This window comes from Rhynchophorus ferrugineus, unplaced genomic scaffold (genome assembly GCF_030347505.1).
Source record: "Rhynchophorus ferrugineus isolate W39M unplaced genomic scaffold, kcgeb_rfMv2 rfM1, whole genome shotgun sequence".
In the NCBI taxonomy this organism is placed as follows: Eukaryota; Metazoa; Arthropoda; class Insecta; order Coleoptera; family Curculionidae; genus Rhynchophorus; species Rhynchophorus ferrugineus.
In genome coordinates this window covers 13,481,493-13,505,268 of record NW_027472580.1, presented here as the reverse complement: position 1 = coordinate 13,505,268, position 23,776 = coordinate 13,481,493, and the positions used below count along the sequence as shown (strand labels likewise).

Below are 23,776 nucleotides of genomic sequence, written 5' to 3'. Positions count from 1 at the left end.
TATATATATATATATATATATATATATATATATATATATATATATATATATATATATATATATATATATATAGTTCTATTTATAGTTAATAGTTCTAATAGTCCTAATATTATATGTGATTTACATTACATATGTGATTAGATTATTTATAAAAATTACAGTAATAGTAACTGTTACATATCTAAACTCGATGAAAAATGAAGACCTACCTTGAAAAAAATAAAACAATTTTATAACCTTCAAGAGTTAGGAAATATATTCATAATATATCTTATAATGCACAGTTAGTATCCTTTACAGCATCTTCTACAATATTAGACCAGACTCTAAAATTGACATCATCATTATCCAAGTTATCGATAGTCAATATCGGCATTTGATTAGTAAAGACGTAGACGCGGTCTCCCGAAACTTTTACATCCGCTGGGTAAATCATTTTAGTGTCGTCTTTGTGTACTATAGAGATAGTATCCAAGCTCTTTTGGGTATTCCAGCAGCCGACAGCATTTTGGTTTATAAAATTTAAAAACATAATACCGCTTGATGGGTGGATATCAGCCATTGAAGTATGTGTTTTCGGACCTTTATCGCCAACAATCTGAAATGTAGAAGCATGTAATATAATATGTATACAACAGACACTATATAATATATAAATTATTAGTTGGGTACAATTTGAGATTCAAAATATGATAACAGATGGAAATATATATGAAAAATTAACAGAACAGAGAATTATTGAAATGCTCAAATACTATAGCAAATACCACTAAATGCTGTTGTTGAAACAAAACCAGATAGAGCATTAAATTATTTAAATACATGTGTAAGACTGATCCAAGGATATTACATTTTGATACAAATATAATATCCTTCAATGAGATCATTAAATTATAGGAATTTTGATTGATAATAGTTTTAGAAAAATTTGAAAAACACAATACTCAGGTGGATACCATCCAAGTAATATTGTAGAAAGGAAAATATAATAAAACGAATTATATAAGGCACAGCCTTGCAAGTCAATCCAGTCTACGCTTCACATAGATTATAATAATGATGGGGACGAAAACACATAATTAAAATAAAAAGTAACACAGAAACATTAAAATTTCCAAAAAAAATATTCACTGTTCAAAAAATGCTGTGTTAACTTATTAAGATGGTAAATTAATTTTGAGGGTTATTCAGTAACTACATTAAGGCTGTCATTAAGTCTTGTTATGAATTTATTTTATTCTCACCATCTGTATGAAATGTTGACTTTGAACGAAAACGGAATTACCCTTCACTATATTCATCCTCCTGACTAACTACTTGTTCCAATATGATCTAATGAAATGTACTTTTAATTTATTCCATAAAAAAGTATATACCGTTTCAGATAATCTCCTCAAAATATGTTGTCTTGGACATAATTTTAAGGTACTACCAGAAAGGTTGAAAAATGTGGAGGAAAATGGTATATAAAATATTTTTTAACTATAATTACTTACCGTCAAGTCATTGCCGTGATAGTTTCTGGTTGCCAAGGTCTCGTTTTGTAATATCATCGTAGATACATTAAACATATGAGTACCAGCCAATGCATGGAAGTACATATCCTTAAAACCATCGGGTTTTTCCTCACTAAGTTCCACACTGAAAACCCCATCAGTCCATTGAAAATTATAACCGTTGATAGATACATCCCCTGCTGTTGATTCCAAATAGAAATAGTTATGTTTTACCCGCCAAAAGCGGTTTGCTTCAAGACTGTAGACGATGAGTTTATAGGCGACTAAATCTTAAAAAAAACATTATGATGGTAGTTAGACACCAACAATTTGAAGGATATATATACCTGGAAAGTAAGCAAAAGCTTTGCTGCAGGATTGGTTTGATAAATCTATCGTTAGACTAGTAAAAACGGTTCCGGATATGATAACATCGTTAGGTACTGTGACTCTGTGAATTATTTCGTCATTTTGAAGGTCGATCAGAATTAGTTCGGGTTGCTTCACATGTGTATAACTTCCTAGAATATAATTATCACTACTTAGTAACTCAAATGGACAATGTGTATTAATCAACGTGAAAATAATTCAGGCACAGTGAATGATTCACAAAGTGTTGATAAGTGAATTGTAAGTGAATCTTAATTCAATAATATGGTTATTGGTGCCATATAAATTAAATCAGATTGAGCTGTAATGCAATGTGGTCAGGTTTAGCTAGTATTTAAGTTATACGATTAGAGGCAATAATTTAATACACGTGAAAAGTTGTCATAACACTGTAACACTACAGTTACCAGAAGACTAAAAATCTAACTCCCACTCAAAATAACAAGATTCAATTTACAAAATACAATAATTAGTGTAACAATAGGTATGAGTTAAACAATGACAAACTCATTTATTACTAAAATTAAACTACTAGTTTAATTTTATTAATGTATTAATACCCATATTGATCGTGAATAATATTTGATTAAAAAGTGTTCTTAGTTGTTTACTATCTCCTTTGTACCATGGTTACAAGCTAGACCAACGTTAGCTTATTGATTAGCATCATAAAATATGTTAATTATTGTTTTTATAAAATAATTTAAACCAATGCAATCTGATATTCAGGAAAAATAAAAAATTACCTCCAAATTGTCCTATTTATTATTATAACACATTTTTTAAATTAATACATTTTAGATTTTATGAAAAATTTGAAAAATGTTATATTTATTGAAGTTCTGCTTCACTAATTATAATAAACTACTTATCCCTAAACCCAATATTTAAAAGATTAGAAAATATTTCTCACCTACTATATCATATATTCCAGTATCAACGAACCACATACGATCACATGTATCAATTGCAATTCTATAAATGGATACTAGGTTATCACCGTTACCACTGGTATCAGGATATAAATTAATATTCCAATTAGGATAAGGTATCAAGGGTACATTATGTTTAATAGTACTATGCAGAGGAACATAGTTAAGGGTAGATGGTACTCCTGGTTTTCTTCTCGGCACTGTTACAAATAACTTATTTCCCCAAACATGGAGACCTACTGGAATATTGTTAGCTAAAAAAGTATTTTAATAAAGATAAATGTTCCAAAAGGAAATATAATGAATCTAATTGGAATTATCTTCATTATTTTTAGCAACATAAAATACGTACCGTACTGATAATCGACCAACACTGTGGTCAGTGTTTCACCACTACTTTTAACAGTGGTTGAAATATTGAAGGAGAAATTAGATCCTGCAGTTTCTTCGCTTCTGAAATAAAGACATATGTTTTATATGATCCAAAAGTCGAATTTCATATTTTTTTAAATAAGGCAAGAATACTTTTTGGTGCAGTTAAGAGAAACTTTACTTAAATTAATATATTTTATACTATTTTTTTAAAAATATATTTTAAAGCCCCCTTTTACCAACTATGGGTTTATCTGCACTGGGACTAAAGTTTAACGTGGGCTTCGAACCACGGTCCTCAGTATTAAGCCTACCGACTGGCGAGTGACCAACTTTAGAAATCATCCCAGAAGACATCCGGTCTTACCCAGCCTGGTTACTGGCGTGACTGGGGTCATATTCCTTATCGGATTTTACACTCTTGCCTAGAACATTCATACATTTTAAACAATCACAAACATAAATTTATGACCATGCCACAGCAGGATTCGAACCCGCGGCTATCGCAACAGTAGGAGGACCGTACCATCGCCTTTACCACTGCGCCACCAAGCCGGCTTTTTATACTAAATTAACGTAAAACAATAGGTTTGATGCCAATGACATCGACTGATTAGTAATTGACTACTTTTTACTCTCGACTGTTTTAATCGCTGATTTTATTACTTTTTAATAGTGACTGTTTCAGTCGACTGTTTCTAGTCGCTATTTTCGTTCCGACTAATTTTGTTACTATTTACTATCGACTGTTTCAGTCGTGTACTCTTAGTTACTATTTTTTTTTCTACCACTTTCATTCGACTGATTTTTAAATTTCTGGCTCTGTCATCCTAGCCGCGACCTTAACAAAAAAGTACCTAATTTATGCTATATATATAGTTTTATGATTTTTTTTGATTTATTTGATTAGTATTTTTTCTATGATTAGATATATGTTTAACTTTTATATAGTATTTATTACATCTATAGTTCTTAGATTTTGTTTAAGTTCCATTGCAGTGTCTATATTTATTATAGTATATTATTTAAAAATAGCAATTAACATTTATGATAACAGTAACAAATACGATAAAACATTTGTGGGCTATTATTACATTCCACAGAAAAATTCCATTCCTTTTCCATTTTACAGATCCACAGAACATTCAAATATAAAAGTAATTCTATTTTTTAATGAATTTATGAATTGCATGTTAATAGTATTCGGTAATTGCTTTTCCCTTTTCTTCGTTAAAGTTAGTATGTGAAAGAATACACATGTAAAATTAACTGCTACAAGCAATTATCTCCATCCTTTCCTCTCTCACAGTTTATACTGTAAAGGATTCCTACATCTTCGTCTGACATCACCAACTGCAAAAAACCGCAGAACCGTGCATTTGAGCGAAAATAGTAATTACTATTTACAGTCGCAAGTTTTTTGACTATCGATTGTTTCGACTGTTTTCAGTCGATAGTTTTCAACTCTGCTTAAAACTATAACTCTTTTCTATAAAAATGTATTAACACTCATGAAGATCATTTAAATATATTAAAGTCAATATTCTGAAAGGTATCAGAGGAATGCTTCAGAATGGAAGAAAACTATATCAGAAGCAAGAAGACAAAAATGGACGCAATTTACATTAAGCAAGAGGGATTAGACACCAAATATATCAATTAGTGGTACAAAAGGTGAACAAATATTGAGAAATAATTGGTTTAGTATAATAGACAAACCTCGTATATGTAGGTTTAGGTGTCTGTACTTAAAAGTGAATATAGCAAAATATTGTATTAACAATATTATTCTTATCAACGAATAGTGTTAGTCACGAATTTGTCGATAAAAATTGTGTAATATAAATTAATGATTGTAAATTGCATAGACGTAAATTTAACTTAAGCATTAAGGCTTAGTAATCTGTTAGTTGAAAAATATATGTATATATAATATGTATGGCATATAGAAACAAAATGACTTAATGAAAATGAGGATTTTAAAAATGTTTTATAGAAATAGTTTAGGTTTTCTTATAAGATTTTATACAGAATAAAGGCAACAAATTAACAAGGAAGTTTGCGTCAGTATTATGCGTCGTTAACATAAAACAATTGGTTTTAAATGACCGAAACTGAGATACGTTGATATATCTCTGGTCCCTCATCACGATAACTTGGACTACATCCATCATTCGCTCCATCTCAGAAGAAGCAACTTAAAAAAACTTTAAAAAACCGCATAGAGGACATCGTGTTGATATTTGGTTTTTGAATAAAACCGAATCAAAAAGATCTCACTCATAAATATAGGTACAGATGTTTAAAAGCATCTTAAAACAGCAGCCTTTGTATGCTGATATGAATATCACTTGCTCTGGCTAATTAAATATTATATTATATATAACATTAATACCCCAATTCTGATTCCAAAAATGTATCCTCTGGCCACGTATAGTTAATTCGACTCCAAGTAAACTCATCTTCTAATCCAATACTTTGAACAGTCGAATGGGAAGTAAAACACAGTATCAAAAATGAATAAATTCCCATAGTTTCCATGTCGACCGTATAAAACCGTACGTGTACTAACCAAGATTACTAGAACAAGACTTAACCACGCTTATAGATGACGAATGACGATCGTTTACTAACATAGCCTACGTTTTTTAACGTAACACCAAGTCGCTTTTTACAAATTCGAAGCTGAACTCTGATAATAATCCCAAATTATGTGCCAGTCCTTAAAAATAAAGTATGTAATATAAAGTCGTTCTAAAATTATTTCCGAAATTTTAATGTATCATTATTTTTCTTGAAATATCCGAGACTCCCCAGAATGGTTTTATTACAAGTATATCGGAAAATGCTAACGGGTTAACATTTGCTGTTGGCAAAAACATTTTCAAGGGTCTTGGAGTCCTCATGTCATTGAATCGAGGACCATGAATTATTTAATATTGATTATGAATCGATCGAACTCATAATTATTATGTACAAAAATAATGATATAATCGATACCTACAACTATTAAAGAAAAAAACAATAAATATTTTTAAAATAATCCAATCTATTATCCAATACAGTTATATGAAAAGATCATTTTGAGTTAAAGGACAGTTGCGTTTAGTTTGGCAGTCTACTATTAATTTTATAGCACATTGTCAACCAGTCTTTCTTTCAAGACACAATGATTTTCTACTACTAAGTAGTTTAAAAAACTCCTTGTCAAAAATTTTGTTTGTTTAAGTAAACTCCAAAATAAAAATCCGCTTTGTCCAAATATTATATATATTAAACGGTACTTTATGGGAAGCTTTATAGGAATTTCGACATATTATTTTTTCTAAATTTAAAAATGAACTGAACTAATGTAAAAAAATAATTTAGACTATTAATAATACTTACTCAGATCGTATTGTAATTGGACCATTTTCTGGCCATGTATAATTAATTGTGGTCCATGTAAAATCGTCATTTAGTCTAAGCGACCAAACTTCCACCAGAGCGCCTAAGCACATCAATATTAACTGGGAATAAATCATTTTAAACAGACACTGTCTATAATGTTACCAAGAACACTCAAACAGGTACCACAATTATTTGTGTGTTTTGGCATTTTATGGTAAAACAAGTTCAGTTTTATTTGCCATGGGCTACAATTAATCAAAACCTTGACATGTACCAACTGATGATAAAAACTTGTTTGTTTTTCCGGGGTTCTCATTGCCATTTTACTTTTCCGGGAATTGTTGTAACTTTATAAATATAGTAACTTTAAGATAATTTATAAACATTCACTTGAACAACTCAATTGGTTATTTAAACTTTACGACATCAAAATCCACGTTCGCTATTTATCACTAGTGTTGTCTACGCTAGTCACGATTATGATATCGCCACAAATAAATAAATTTGTAAAATAATTGTTGTGTGATATTGTCTTATATTGGCCGTTCATGATCATTTTCGGCGTTAATCAATAGTCTCGATGAACTGAAGATTCAAAGGTCTTTCAATTCCTTTAATTCCATATATCTGGGTATATCAGCATTGCAAGTATTCAGAAAGTGTTACATGTTTTCACTTGTAAATGTCTTTGTTATTATCTTATAAAACATCCTCTATAATAAAAATAAATTTAAAAGAATGCAGTTTTAAAAGAATTACAGCTGAGCTACTTTATTTTTTGATGAATGTTCATTCTTTAGAAGAACAGTTTATTTTGTAGTGATCTACATTAACGTGAATTATATTACCAAACAAGATTAGTTAGGTACATACCAATATGAAGCTATTTAAGTAACTAAATCGGCCCATTCTGGAAAGAAGCCTATATTTAAAAATCTAAAGTTCCTGATAGAAACATTTAGTAATCAATTTATGTTATGTAATTGGAAAGAGAAGGGATAAAGTAAAAACGTATATACTTAGCAATAACATTACTTGGATTAGTAGCTACTACTAGTAGCTGTTAGTAATCAATTTTACCGAGTTTGGTAGTATGCTATCCAACTTTAAAAAATTTAAGATCATAAAACATTCTTAGTTATTAATAATTGATCACAGAATGCAATTTTAGTTATTAGAATCGCTAAAAGTAAAACAATATATATCACTATCAATAAAAAAACCACATATATTTATTATATCTCACAATTAGTATCTTTAATAGCATCTTTTACAGTATTTGACCAAATTCTAAAGTTGACGTCATCGTAATTCAATTTTCCATAAATAAATATCGGCATTCGGTTGGTAAGGACATAGACTCGATCTCCTGATACTTTTACATCGGATGGATAAATCATTTTGGCGTCATCTTTATGCACTATTGAGATGGTATTCAAGCTCTTCTGGGTATTCCAACAGCCGAGAGCGTTCTGATTCACCAAATTTAAAAACAAAATGCCGCTGGGTTTATACATATCCGCCATGGAGGTTTGAAATTTTTTACCTTTATTACCAACGATCTGAAATATGAAATTATAATTAGTTGGATTAATTATATTATCATGTTAGTTTTGACACAGTCTTAGTTTGTACAAAAACATGAATTAATGAGAGCTTACAATACATCAATAAAATTAATTAAAATACCAATTACTAAAAAATTCTATTAAAAAAAGACATGTGGAATACCCATATGTTGCTTCCATCACGGCCCACAACTTCATGGAACATTTTCAGAACAGGGAATAATCATTATCACAAAAAAATAAATCAAGTTCAATTGTTTTTTGAATTTAAACCGCGGCTATTATTTCTCTATATAAGAATCATCATATAAACTTTTTAAAGTATTTACGAAATACTTACCTAGAATTTCAGTAAAAAATTTTATATAGTTTTAAAAAATATGCAAATGAAAAATATACAAATCTTGTAAAAACAATTAACTCTGCTGAGAACGGTGTGTAAATATTGGCTCCTAAGAAGCAATTAAAACTCAATAATTTAATAATTTCAATGTTGAAGATAAATGATGCTTAAGAAAAAGGTCTAAAATGATTACGAAGTCAAATATTGGAATATGTAATTTACATAAACGAAATTACAAGAAAATAATAATTCTGTAGAATAACCACGATTTAATATATAACAGCTTTTAAAAGTCCACTTTTTTACGAGTATTTACGATACGAAATATAACGCTAAAATTTTCTTCTAGGAATTATGATGCTAAATAATGTAATAATGTAAAAAACGCTAGGAAATTGATTGATAGAATCTGTAAGATTGGGATGCAATTTATCAAAAATGAACCACTTATTATAAAGAATAAAAATGCACTAGTTAAACTGCTGTAGTTAACGAGGACATATCTAAACAATTTATAATCGCTGCTTAATTTTTGTTATTACTGTGATTAAACGTACCAAAGCAAATAAATAGTAACAGTCAGAAATATACGTTAGATTTCCTGAAAAACAGGTCCCCTAAAAAAAACCCTAAAGTCAAGCAGGTGACGAATCGAAATCACCTCTGTTCGCTTTTTCATACCCAAATATTCGTGAATGATAGGATGTTGCTATTTTTAGAGTGTCTGCTATTTCATTCAAATTCAATTTACGGTCATTCAAAATCATTCTGTGGATTTTTTAAAGGTTTTCGTCGGTAACAACCTCTTTTGTTCATCTACTACGTTCATCGTCTTCGATGCTCATTTTACCACATCTAATCTTAGCATACCTTGATGGTTGATTTTTGTGGGACAGTGTCCGGAAACTTGGCACCAAGCCAAGTTTTTGCTTCAACTGTATTTTTTCCCATCAAATAACAATATTTTATCAACACGCGAAATTCGGGTGAAATCTTTTGCGCGAAGGGTTGGGGCTAACTAAAAAACATATGGATTTAATTCTAGTAACTCCATCTATGTGTCATGCCGGGGACTTTTAAATTGACCTATTATGAAAAACGTTAGTAGTTTTTTCGATATAATCATAATTTAATACAATTATTTCAGAGGAAATTATTAATCTAGGAAGTATTCAATTCCGAAATATAATTTATATAATAAATTTTCACTTGATAAAATAAAGTAAATGTATAAGTTTTATAAAAAATTTTAAACTGCAAATCAGGTGGCAGAAAAATATGGTCGCAGGGCTACTCGCCTGTATCGTTTGATATATGGTGACACAGAATTATTATATATTAGTTGAGAAGGATATACATTGCAGAACTGTTTACTGTTGTGGAAATAAGCATTGTCTGCGGTAACATCGCACAATTTGGTTTAAAAGAGCTCCATGAGGTACAGAAGGAGATATTGATTGATTAAAATAGTGGAATGGTGATGAAGTGTTTGATAGATTAGAAATTAACAGTTATTATAAAGAATTAAAATAAACTATTTAAATTGAAGGAAGGTATGTAGTTAAGGAGGATATGCCTCAGCAACAGAGGCAAATCGAACTCTGAAAAAAAAAACAAAATAAATTGAACAAGATAAAGGAAAGGAGCGGATAAAATATGATAATTTGGAAAGGCTAGACAATTGTGGAGGATGGAAATGTGGAACATGCAAAGACTGACGAGTAAGAAGGGAAAGTTTTAACAAAATAAGTAAGATATGCTAGCACCAATACCACTTAGAGGTACAAATGGCTATTTATTATTGTTTTTGACTATTAAAAAGAATATATTAATTTGTAATTTTGAGTTAGAAGTACTTACTATAATATCATTTCCGTGGTAACTTCTAGTTGCCAGAGTTTCGTTCCTTAATATCTTCGTGGATACTTTAAATTTATGTGTACCGGCCATGGCATGGAAAAATAGGTCCCTAAATCCATCAGGTTTTTCTTCAGTGACTTCCACACTAAAAATGCCGTCGGTCCATTGAAAGTTGTAACCGCCGATAGAAAAGTCTCCTTCCGTTGATTCCAAATAGAAATAGTTATGTTTCACTCGCCAAAAGCGATTCAGTTCCAGACTGAAAACGATCAGTCCATAGCCAGCTAAGTCTACAAGAAAAAGATACTAAATAAGAGTGGTAAATGTACCGAGTAAACATACCTGGAAAATAAGCAAAAGCATCATTGCAAGATCTTTTTGAGACATCTACTGTTACGCTAGTAAAGACTGTTCGTGGAGTGAGGACACTTTCAGGAACTGTAACCCTATGAATGATTTCGTCAGTAAGAAGATTGATTAGGATCAGCTGAGGTTGTTTAACTTTCGTTGCATTTCCTAGAAAACAAAAGTTTGTTATTATTTTGTTTAAAAATAAATGATTTATCAATTAATTTATTAACAATTCTTCATATTTTGGATTAGTTTGGTTTGATGGACAAAATAATAAGGTGTTGAGGTATCATTTGTTTCTAAATCAGCTGAAATTCCTCGCAAAATAGATTCATAAAGTGTCTGAATAGTATCCAACGGAATGTTGACTTATTGTTGAGCAAAAACACCGTCCGATTGTCGATTGCTTCAGTGATGTTGGAAATGTAAATCTATTCCTCACTTTCTGCTCTAAAATTTCCCACAACTATTCAGTATTGTTGAGTTTTGGTGGTTGTAATGGCCAGGGAAGATGTTTGATGGTACTCTGATTCTCTTGAAAGGAAGACCGAATTTCTGATATGACAGTGTTTGGTTTGGTCTCCAATTTGCTAGTCAAATCAAGAACTTCATCATTTAAGATGTCGATGCATTCATTCGCTGTAATGCGGCTAGTGATGTGACTGAGAGGACCAACTGAAAACCACGATATGTCTGCAATTGTTTATAAATAAACCCGGCAATTTGTAGAAATCAATGTAAATGAGGATTCATCGGACTATACCACACCTTTTTAATCATGTTGATGAATTACATGTTAATAAAAAGTACCGAAACAAATGACAAAACCATATGAGCTACTAGCTTTTCTATGTCGACATAACTATTTTCGGAAAAAGGTTTGTTAACTTTTAACCATTATCACTAGTTATGAGAGGCAGATGATCTGATAAATAAATCTTCAGTTTCTGCTAAACTAACTTCAGCCTAGCAAACATGTGCTGTACTGTTTTATTTTGGGTTATATACATAAAATACGCATTATATATAATGCATTGGGTAAAATTTATAAAAAATATATATAAATATATAAAATATATAAAATATATAAAAATATAAAAAAAAATTGTAAATTAGTAATAATTTTTGCATATTCAGTTTCAAACAAGTTTCAAACACAATTCGATGAATTAATCTGCTATATATATATATATATATATATATATATATATATATATATATATATATATATATATATATATATATATATATAACATATTAATTGAAAGATGCCCGGACTGACACATAGATGACGCTACTAGAATTAAATCCATATATTTTTTTTAATTACCCCTAACCCTCAAACTCAAAATTTTGATAGCTGTCGGATCATTAATTTGTAAATTATAGCATTTTGAATGAAGCAACTTTTCTTATTGTGAAAAAAATGACTTTTTATCCATCCACGAACTTCGCGTGTTGAAGGCTTGACGCCAAGTTTCCGGATACTGCCCTCAAAAGGAAAATCAACCATCAAGGATTGGTATGCTAAATTTAAACGTGGTGAAATGAGCACCGAAGGCAGTGAACGTGGTGGACGCCCAAAAGAGGTTGTTACCGACGAAAACCACAAAATGATATTTAATGATCGTAAATTGAAATTGAATGAAATAGCAGGCATTCTCAAGATATTAACGGAACGTGTACTTCATATCATTCACGAATATTTGTGTACGACAATGCAATAGTCGGCTGGTAAGTTTATGGCGTCTGTCTTTTGGGATGCGCATTGAATAATTTTGATTGACTACCTTGAAAAAGGAAGGACCATCAACAGCGACTAATGAATGAATTATTGAACCGTTTGAAGGACAAAATCGCCGATAAACGGCCGCATTTGAAAAAAAAGAAAGTGCTGCTTCACCAAGACAATGCACCGTGTCACAAGTCAGTGAGAACGATGACAAAAATCTATGAATTGGGTTTCGAGTTGCCGCCTCATCCACCATATTCTCCAGATCTGGCCTCCAGCGACTATTTCCTGTTCTCAGATCTCAAAAATCCTTTTGAAGCTCAAGCTCTTTTCAAGCATCCACTCGCTGTGATCGCCGAAAATAAGGCCTATTTTGAAGATAATCAGTGTATCACTCTTGAAGGGAATTATGTTGAAGAAAAAGAACTAATTTTGCCAAAAAAAATTTGTTTTACTATGGTAGGCGGTGACTTTTCAAATGACCTGTTATATGCCGTTTTGATCGATTCACTTTTGCTATTTTTATTATAAAACTACATTTACGCCCTAGCAGAATTTATGAGAATTCAGGTAACAAAGCGATAGGAACATAGGTATCTTTTGAAGTCACATTCGCGCCAATAAAAACTTTCAGAAACTGTAAGGAATGAAAGTTACACGGAGCACCGTATAAGTTCTACGGTGGATGTATATATAGTTTCCAGTCAATTATCCTCAATCTTTGTCATGTATTAATCTAGTTTGAACAATTCATAATCTACAATTGCCCTCAGGTACCACCAAACACTTATTTGGTGTCACTACGGGCTTTGAAACCCTCTGTAAAGTTCCTTTAAGGCTCGATCAAGATCTTTTTGTATATTGTTATCCTACGTGATTCACTTTTTGTGATTCACAAGTGATTCGATTTCGTTCGTTTCGTTTCATAACTGAACATATTCGATTCATAAAATTTGTCCAACTATTAATTTGGTTTCTTCTTCTTTTTTTATCCAGCCTTATGTAAATAATTCCTTCTGCTTCCTTTGTTGTCAATGTTTAGTTTCCCGATCGCAAAATATATCAGAAATATATCTACCTTGATATTGATATTTTTAAAAATTTTATGGACATTTTCATTGATTGATATTTGCTATAAACACTACATTTATTTTCATCATACTTTCAGGACTATTGTTATCCTTGACCCCCGCTATATTATAGCTTCATTAAACAAGTATTGCTAGAGATCCGCAAATTTAAATCCTTCTATTAATTATAGTTTATCTCCGCATTATTTTATACCACTTTCACAGCTTCAGAATCTAAAATGATATTTATTTTAATGTAGTCGTTAATTGCAATGTAAATGGGGAAAAGATAAAAACGGAAAGAGAAAGCTCTGTGCCCTTTATGGCATTTAGCGTATATACAAGTTGACTTTAAAATAAGATTATACAAGCACAAATATTGGTAAATCATACTAGTTTTGAAAAATAACAGCAAATCTGTCAACATTCGAGTACATATAGCGCTAATGAAAACAAAACCGGTAAATTACTTCAACCAATCATGCAATAATATATTCATCCATTACGTAATTTCACAGCATATAAATAATAACATAATGTATACTAGCAAAACCATTCATCGTAAAGACTGTTTTAAAATATCCTTTCATTTATTTACAACCTAATATGTGTCATGGCCACAATCTAGATCAACCGTAACTATTCAACATCAAAACGACATGCAAATTATCGTGCTAATTAATTTAGTTACATATATGCGTGTATCTGGTATTCAACAAAAACAAAAAATAACCTTGCGAGTGACATGCGGTAGTTTGTATAATGAATGAATAACATTTAGAATATAGTTAACATTTTTTCAATGTGATTAAAACTGTAAAATATAGTAAATAGTGATGATAACAAGGATTTGTTGATAAAACTTAGCAAAATCTTTTATATTCCATACAAAAATTCTTAATATTAAAATGAATCGCCGGGAATTTAATACGTTTCAGTTTTTATTTCAATAAGATCAATGACACTCATATCGGTGTGGTGTCGTTTAACCAATTTTGTCATGTAAATAAATGTAAATATATGGTTAATATCGCTGCACAACTGACTGTAGCTTAATAATCAGATAGCTTGCAGAAATATTTAGTTGGTTTAGTACAAGAATTCTTAATTTATATGAATAACTTAACTTAACTAGAATTATTGACCCGTAGTATAAACGAACCGTTATGACTTATATTTCTTATTTAAACTAAATATATTATTAATTTTTTCCTTGTTAATATAACACAGAAAAAAGAATATCTTAATTATGTTAAACACGTTTTCGAATACACTCCATGTATAAGCCAAAAATAGCGCAGCCTACTATGCAACGATCGTACCACGTCAGTCCACCAGTTCCCGTTCGATCACTGAAATTAAGCAACGTCGTCAGTTAGCACTTAGATGGGTGACCGCTTGGGGACCCCGCGTGTCGTTGCTTTTTTTTATTGAACTTTCTCTACTATTAAGCGTTTATAAATTCGTTTTAAAACCAGACCGCATTCCTCCTTCCTATATTATTCTAATTTAAAAAGGAGATACAGTGCAGCTCGATGCGTCCGAGCATGTAACCGATTTAGCCTCTAAAATATGTTTGGTAATCAAACGTCAGCATAATTCTCCAAAACAGTAGAGATAATAATTAAATGTTATAAATAGGTAAACATTTTAAGACTTTACTGTATATATATATATATATATATATATATATATATATATATATATATATATATATATATATTAAAGCCTCCTTATACCAATAATAAAATACCGGTGGTTTATCTGGACCGAACCTACTGTTTAACGTGGGCTTCGTACCATGGTTTTCGGCATTAAGCCTACCGACTGGCGAGTGATCTACTTAGAAATCATCTCAGAAGACATCCGGTCTTATCTAGCCTGGTTACTGGCATGACTGCGATCTTTTTCCTTGTCGGATTCTGAACTCTTACCTAGGACAATCACAACTATTAAACAACATAAATTTACGACGATGCCCCAACAGGATTCGAGCTCGTGACTACCGCAACAGTAGGAGGACCGTCCTGTCGTCTTTACGACCGCGCCAACCAAGCCGGCTGCTTAATATTTGTGATTACTGTGATTAAAAGTGCCCAAGAAAGTTAATGGTTAGAATCAGAAACAGATGGTATATCTAATAAGTTTATTTCGAATTGGAAAGAGATAATGGGGTCGGTAAAATACGTTAAGTATTGATACTATTCTTTGTTAAATTGCTGGGATTTTTATTGCAAATATTTTTAGTTGATTCCACTTATACTAAATGGATGTTTCGTCTAAAATCCCTCAAAAATGAATAACGAAATCACCTCTATTCGGAATCATATATTAAACCTATGAAAGAAGCTAGTAGTTTTTTCGATATGATCATAATTTAATACAATTATTTCATGGGAAATAGTCTATTAAGGAATTATGCAATTCCGAAATATTAAATTGTCATTTGATAAGCATAAATTAAATGTTTAAGCTTCATCAAAAGCATCAAGCTGTAAATCGGATGGCAGAGAAATAAGATTTGCAAAGTCACACGTCTTTCTTCCTATCATTTCTATAAGATGGAAAAGAATTATTACATGCTAGTTCAGAATGATATATATTTAAGGTATATTTGGTCTAGTGGAAAAAAGCACTGCCTACAGTAACACTTTTGGTTTGGATGGACTCTATTACGTACAGAAGAAGAAACTGACAAATGGTGAAATTGTTCACCAGTGCTCGAATAGAAATTAACGATTTAGTAGTTGATTGTCCGAGTGTATTTTTGATGTACGCGTATGAACCAATGTTGACAATTACCAATGCTGACTGATATAAGTGGACACAACTAAAAGTGTTTGTAATTGTTAATCAGTAAAATGAATAAAATTTTGTAAGAAAAATCTGTACTGGTAGTAACAGAAAAAAAGAAGAAGAAATATACACATAGCAAAGTTATTCATCAAGGAAACCTGAGATGAAAACACAGCAACGAAGGAAACAAGAACTAAATATAAAACAATAAATATGCTCTATGTGTCTGTTACTGTGGCTCTATAATTAACTATAAGCTCTATAATTAAGCATTTAAATAATATATGTATAATACATTTAATACTATAATGTGAAAATAAATTATATTTGATGAAATTATTATTGTTTTGATTATATTCTTTACATTAGACAGTTGGAACATAACGGAACGTTCATCCGCACCAATGTTTAATTTGCTTTGGTAACAGGTTTCTTCAAATAATACAACAAAAATTATTGAGTGCAAATATATATAGAAATGTGACATCTGAGCTATAGAGTACTGTTATACCCATATTTTAAAATCAAATATTTGATATCAGAGAAGGTTTTCAGAATGACGAAAAAAGAGGACAAAATCTGCGGTGGCTTGAATACAAATAATTTTTTCATAAAAATCCTTAGAGTGTCAACTATTTGTTGACTTTTTCTCTATCTTTTTTCTTTTCTCTAACTCTACTGAAGTAGCGTTTTCTAAAATATAAAAATATAAACCCAAATTCTAAGAAAAGCATCAAAATGTCATGAGGAAATCGCTACCGAATGTAACTAACACACTTAAAATGAACTACACATTTCTACGCCGCTTCATTCTCCAGACATTACTCTTTGTGCCGATCACTGTCATATAGTTTACTAAATAATAATAGCCAAAAATAAATTAAGTCTAAAGATGCCCAAAATATTAGTTTTTTTTGTAATCTAAAACTCCAGTGGTAACACCTCTTAAAAATTAATCGAATGTACAAAAAAAATATCTAAAAATTAACCCACATCACTTCAAGCAAGATAATAACTCGCTAATAATTTATGAATTTTCTTTTTCCACGTTTATTTTACATTAGTTAATTAATATAATTAGCATTAACCAATGGTTCTTACCAAGCGTTTCAATGACTCCTGTATCAACCAGCCACATCCTATCACATTCATCTATTGCAATTCTATAAACGGAAACTATATTATCGCCTTTGCCACTGGTATCAGGGAATAAATTGATATTCCAATTAGGGTAGGGTATTAGAGGTAAGTTATGTTTGACAGGGCTATTCAGTGGAACGTAGTTAAGAGTGGATGGTATTCCCGATCTTCTTCTTGGAACTGTTACAAATAACTTGTCTTTCCAGACATTAGCACCCATTGGGATATTGTTAACTGAAAAAGAAACAAATGTATTAATTATTTAGCATATTTTTATTGTAATTAATAATAAATGTGACGAAAATATACAATCTACATTTTATGAACGAATTTCAATATACCAAACATGAAATTAACTTATTTGCTATTAGTCATCGTTGTAAATACATACCATATTGATAATCTACTGGTATTTTAGTCACCAGTGATTTTGGAGTGCTTACTGTTGGACGTTGAGTTGTAGACAAGTAGCTGTCAGCATTGGTTGGGCCGTTGAAGAAAAAATTACCATTTTCGTCACCCCTAAACACAGAATTATTTTGTTGCCTCTTCAATTTGCGTAAAATTGCATATAAGTATTCATATATGTATAAACAAATATAGTGGCTAATAAATCGCCTTCCAAATATTCAGATAATTCATAAAAATACTAGCTTCGGTTAAATCGTTGTCGACAATAGCAACCAAGGTTAATCCTAAGCTTTATAAATATAAATTGTCGGTCAGAAAATGACATTAACTCAATTATTTATTAAGAGAGCGTATATTTATTGTATTCCCAGATCAGATATATTCAGAGCTAAAACGTGTTTATATTTATTAAAAAATATATAGCTATAAGAAATTTACATACCCTAGTGAAGAACTATAGAAAGCAATAAAAGAAACAATCATTAAGATAAAAATGATAAAAGTGTGAAAAGTGATACTTCCATTAAAATACATTTTATCACATTAGTCAAGGCTTCATACAAATTATAAATTCTAAAAAAAATATTTCAATTCTACAGTTTATTATGAAAACTGGTAGATGTTATGATATAGATTAGTATCATTATCAATTAAAACTACACATCTTTTGAGATTATGCAAGTGTCAGATCAATTCATAAAAAGCTGCCCTTCATGTAAATACTGCCTAACCAAACCAGTTATGATAGGGTGCTTATATAGATTACACTTAGCTCTTTATATATATTTTAGTATTTCACCTTTACTAGAGCAATTATCTTACTGCGTTCTTCATTTCTAGAGTAACACTTTTGTGAGTTTTATACAATTAGCTAGAACACAAACTAAGTAATAATTATAAAATAATAATTAAATAATAAATAATCATTATATATGATTGTATCAAATAAGCATTAATAATAAATGAATTAAATATACAATAAATGCTAACTAATTTAAACATATGAATCATAATTCTTGCATATGAAATTCTACTTGTCAACCTTAAGTAATTTTTGTATCCTTATTCAAACTGGGCTATGTCATTACTAGATATCTGTGGAAAACAACTGAAAAATCAAGCCTTATACTGCTTCGAACCTGATAAAATTATATTTATGCTTATTCAGATCTTCGTAATGATTTTCATGCTTCGCCATACTTTCGGCTCTCTCTAATTAACGACTACAGATAGTTGATGAATCACCTATCTCAACAATACCTTATATTATATTAAAGAGAATTAAATGTCGAATTGATTGAATGACAATACATTTTTTATCAACATGCAAATTATCGATGCAAACAACTAAATTATTGTTGAGTTCGATGGTTTTGACACTCCTCTACATGCATTAACAGTTTTTCATTTAGTATTATGGGGTTATTTGGTATATACAGTATATATTCTGTATGGAGGTCAACTGAGCAAATAGGACTTCATTGCAAAACATTTTTATCCTTTTGCATGATATTTCTCGACTATGCGTTGCTAAAACATGACATACGTTTATTAAATGCTGAAGAAGTGCGAGAATAGATTGATGAATAAAATCAATGATTGATGAAAAACCCTCTTTCTTTCATAGTATCATCTTGTTAAAAAAAATCATAAAAGATATTCGATTTTATATTATAAAGTGAACCACTAGCTTCTCTTTCTCCCTCGATGCATAAGATATAAATATATAAATGACCCACTCACTAATCAGGTTAAATTTCGAAGAAGAAATAATATGACCATGCCAAGAGCTTGAGGGCAAAACTAAAATAATATGTTTGTGAAAAGTATTTCCTTTTCACACATTTGCATATTCAAAAAAAAGCTTGCCCATTATCTAACGTAATTTTTTTAAAAACAATTAAAAATATTGGAAGCACTGGCCAACCTACAAATTACAAATTCCTTAAAATTGTTTGTTTTATAATTCTACCAAAAACAAAAACATTTCGTAATAGAAATTCATTAACAAATATGGCAATCATCCGTGATAGAAAGGTCATAAGATTATCGTTAAAAGCGTTCTGATATTGAATATATAAGTTCTACTTGTTCATAAAACGCCTGTTTTATGTATGGTAAAAGGCACTTTCTCAGTGTCCACCTATTTGATTCAGCGAGTTAAGTATTAATAAAACGAATACCTCATACCAAAATCTTGATGCCAGAAGAGAATCTTGTGGCCAGGCGTAGTCGATCCTAGTCCAAGTGAATTCGTCTTTCAGCCCGGCACCTCGAACAACAACCGAACAGCAAAAACAACACAAAATCAGAAACAAATAAATCGTCGGCCTCTCCATGTCGGACGGGTACTGAATCGCAAGTAGAACGAGATTTAACTGCATTGGAGTCGAGGAATGACGGCCGTTTATAAACATATGCCTGTGTTTTTTGTTTTATGTAAGACCAAGTTGATTTTATAGCGGTCCAAAACTGGAGCCGTACAGGAATCCCATGTTACGTACGTCACGTCACCGTTTCGAGAATTAATCTTCTTAAAATTACTGTTAAATTTTAGTTTATTTATGGTGATATTTTAATTTATAAGAAGTATTTATCCCGATTTTAGCACAAAATTTACATACATATTTGATTATTACAGATTATTTAGAATATTGTATAATCTAACAAATTTATAGACATTTTCTGAAAATTACATAACGAACTTATATACAGTCAGTCAGCTAAGTATCCATCGAGACCAGTACCACTAAATTTATATTCTTTAAAACCAGGATGTTCTGCAAATAAAAGTAAATATTTTACTTTCTCTGAATGCCTAAAAATAGTCAACAATTTGCAGTATCAAGATGTAATTGATTAGTTAACATTACGTTATACTATAGTTCCTGCTAAATAACTAATATAAGTTAAGTTTGATGCCTTAGAGCAATTTAATTTAATCAATTATAATTAAAATTTACTGTAAATTAATTATTTTCCAAAATAATTTAGAGTCTTTATTTGTAATAGAACAGACTTAGCTTTTGTTGTGATATTTTACTCTCGTTTTATACTGGACCTAGTGCTTAACGTAGGCTCCGAACCACATTCCTCGGCATTAAACCTGCCGATTGGCGAGTGAGTAACTTTAGAAATTATCCATAATGATATCCGGTCTTACCAAGCCTGGCTACTGGCGTGACTGGGATCATTTTCCTTCGGATTTCGCACTGTTACCTTTTGGATAATCATAATTATAAACAGCCCCAGCAGAATTCGAACCGGCGATTATCACAAAGGTAGAACGACCGTCCTGTCGCTTTAACTACTATGCCAATGAAATCGACTGTCTTAGTTTAAATTTTAATCAAAATTATATTACGATATTTCTTTGCTGAAACTAATATATGACTTTCATCCTATCATGATAACAATAATAAGTTTTTTTCAAAAACAGAACCTTATAAGACTTCTCATAATATGTAATGTAGTAAAATAGATTACATAAACTGACTACAATTCATTATAATTTTCCCACCCTATATACAACTGAGAAGATTTTCAGAATAATTATGTATGTTAAAGGCAACAGGACGGTCCTTCTATTGTTGGAATAGTCGCGGGTTCGAATCCTGCTGGGGCATGGTCGTAAATTTATATTTTTGATTGCTTAAAATTTGTAATTGTTCTTCGGCAAGAGTGAAAAATCCGACAAGGAAAAATGATCCCAGTCAAGCCAGAAACAACGCTGGGTAAGACCGGATGTTAAATAAAACTAGTACAGATTAAATTTTTAAAATAATACTGCGACTTTTGATATGATATCATACTTGTGATTAAAATTAAGGTAAATTTAATTATATTATTATATTATTGAAACAACTTGATAACCTAGCCTATAATTGTAATGGTTAAGACTATCTCAAAGACAATCTCTCTATAGTATTATGTTGTTATACAGTCGGGTACAAAGAATTGAGTGTAACAAAAAACTCGGTAAGATATAAGGCAAGTAGACTTTCAGTGGAGAAAATCTAGTAATTTAAAAAATTTGATGCTAATTTGGTGTCTTTTCCTTTGTTCTTTCTTGAGATTCTGCATGGAGGAATAACTGCAGTATAAATATTGCTATACTGTTACGCTTCTGAGCTGCCTAAATTCTCATTTGTTATATATATTTTCTTAGAGTTAGTGGACATTTAATTTTATATTTGACCTTGGATTTTGTTTGAATCGCTGTGTAAAAACCTTGTTAGTAGTATTTCGTTATCTCATTTGATTTCTATGTGTTTATTAAAGTGTCATCACAGAATTAATTATTTTTTAAGACATTCGTTTACGTAAATAAATCTATTTTGGTCAATTATTCAAAATATAATGGCCTAAGGCCATTTAACAAAGATCTATTTGATTAATTATAACGAGTGTGGTCAAATATACACACCCCTCAAAAAAATTAAGTTCAAAAAATAGCTCTTAAAGAATTAGCTTGAATTGTTATTTAAATTATTTAGTAGAATCTAATTTACTAACTAACTAATTTAGTAGAATCTGTATTTCAAGTTGAAATTGATTTAAAACTGGATAGGCAGTATCTCATGCTTCAACGACTCCATCAAGATTGTTTTATTATAATTTTGACAGGTTTTTATCCTGTCCTAACTTTTGTAAGTTATTATTCCGAACATTTAATAACTAAAATTTAAAAAGGTTGCATTTAAGACGAATAAACTAAAGTCGATAAGTCCAAACAACCTACCAGTTGGATATTGGTCAAAATTAATATAGCAACTCAAAGTTGAATCAGAATTTTAAAGTGTTATTGTGACTGTACAACATGATAAATTCAACTCCCAATTTTTGTTATATCTCATCAATATTAACATTCAAGATGAAATTAATGGCCACTAAATTAAACTTATACATACCCTGATCTTGCAGCAATGGAACCATTTTCTGGCCATGTATAATTAATTGTTGTCCATGTGAAATCCTCCGTTAGCCCAATAGACCAGACCTCCACCAATATGTAGGAAAACAACACTATTGAATATAAACAGACCTGAATTGGATTCATTTTAATTTTAAACAGGTCCACAACGTTCCTAAGATCACGTCAGACTGCAGGTACACCTATCATTTATAGGTGTTTATGTATCGCTTTTTTACGGTCGAGCAAGTTCAGTTTTATCTGCCGTGGGCTACAATTAGTTGTGCAGGAATCACCGATTAATTGCGTCTTTGTTATGCAGGAATCGATGAATAAAAAACCAGTGTGTTCGATCGACAATAACAACGCAAAGAAGAACAACAGATATGTTTTTTAATTGAATTATGTGTAACATTTCAACTTTTGTTCGTATTTTTTTCGGTATTTTCATTGTCGTTTTGTTTTCCTTAGCATTGTTCTGATTTTGGTCTGGTTAGTTTTTCAAGGTAACTTGAGATATTGTCATTGATAACACAAGCCGACTAGGTTTTACTATCAACATTTTAAATACTGTTAATGTTTCAAATTATAGATTATTTTGTATCATATCAAGTTTTTAACAAAATCTATGTGAAAATCTATTATAATTTTTCTTGTTTTACCTAAAAATAGCTAATTAAACTATCAATTGGTTGTGATCTTTCTATGCGTTATAGGGCAACATATACCTATTTGCAAGATGTACCAGAACAAATTAAGGGAAAGTAGCAGGTCAATTGAAAAGTCCCCGGCCTGACACATAGATGGCTCTACTACAAATAAATCCATATGTTTTTTAGTTAGCCTTAACCATCAAAAAATGCTTGTATAAATTTGACAGCTGTCGGATCATTAGTTTATAAATTATAGCATTTAGAGTGAAGCAACTTTCGTTATTGTGAAAAAAATGGATAAAAAGGAATTTCACGTGTTGATAAAAATTGTTTTTTCAAGAAAAAAAATAGATGGTTAAG

General features: G+C 30.6%; 2 protein-coding genes across 3 annotated transcripts; both read right to left on the bottom strand.

The window, feature by feature from the left end:
* Positions 1-228: 228 nt before the first annotated feature.
* Positions 229-5,812, bottom strand: LOC143204577 (L-dopachrome tautomerase yellow-f2). The gene is made up of 6 exons (XM_076417210.1): positions 5,586-5,812; positions 3,171-3,271; positions 2,800-3,072; positions 1,844-2,017; positions 1,497-1,786; positions 229-598 (listed from the first exon to the last, which is right to left on the bottom strand). The coding sequence occupies exons 1-6, from the start codon at positions 5,729-5,731 to the stop codon at positions 272-274; spliced, it is 1,311 nt and encodes a 436-aa protein (XP_076273325.1). The 5' UTR covers positions 5,732-5,812; the 3' UTR covers positions 229-271.
* Positions 5,813-7,784: 1,972 nt separating this feature from the next.
* Positions 7,785-22,967, bottom strand: LOC143204559 (L-dopachrome tautomerase yellow-f2). 2 transcript variants are annotated; one of them, XM_076417160.1, is made up of 6 exons: positions 22,762-22,967; positions 17,832-17,962; positions 17,402-17,674; positions 10,694-10,867; positions 10,352-10,641; positions 7,785-8,142 (listed from the first exon to the last, which is right to left on the bottom strand). In XM_076417160.1, exons 1-6 carry the CDS (start codon positions 22,908-22,910, stop codon positions 7,816-7,818), a joined length of 1,344 nt encoding a protein of 447 aa, XP_076273275.1. In that variant the 5' UTR covers positions 22,911-22,967; the 3' UTR covers positions 7,785-7,815. The 2 variants fall into 2 exon arrangements, with proteins under 2 accessions (XP_076273275.1, XP_076273265.1); XM_076417150.1 differs by lacking the exon at positions 22,762-22,967 and adding an exon at positions 20,042-20,277.
* Between the last annotated feature and the right edge of the window lie 809 nt (positions 22,968-23,776).

Coding starts and splice junctions, on each gene's coding strand:
- LOC143204577 (XM_076417210.1), bottom strand. CDS start 5,731: ATGGAAACTATGGGAATTTATTCATTTTTGATACTGTGTTTTACTTCC. Junction 3,073..3,170: donor GTTGGTCGATTATCAGTACG/GTACGTATTTTA, acceptor ATACTTTTTTAG/CTAACAATATTCCAGTAGGT. Junction 599..1,496: donor ATCACGGCAATGACTTGACG/GTAAGTAATTAT, acceptor TCTACATTTCAG/ATTGTTGGCGATAAAGGTCC.
- LOC143204559 (XM_076417150.1), bottom strand. CDS start 20,268: ATGTTTATAAACGGCCGTCATTCCTCGACTCCAATGCAGTTAAATCTC. Junction 10,868..17,401: donor AGGAGTCATTGAAACGCTTG/GTAAGAACCATT, acceptor TTTGTTTTCTAG/GAAATGCAACGAAAGTTAAA. Junction 10,642..10,693: donor TGCTTTTGCTTATTTTCCAG/GTATGTTTACTC, acceptor TTTTTCTTGTAG/ACTTAGCTGGCTATGGACTG.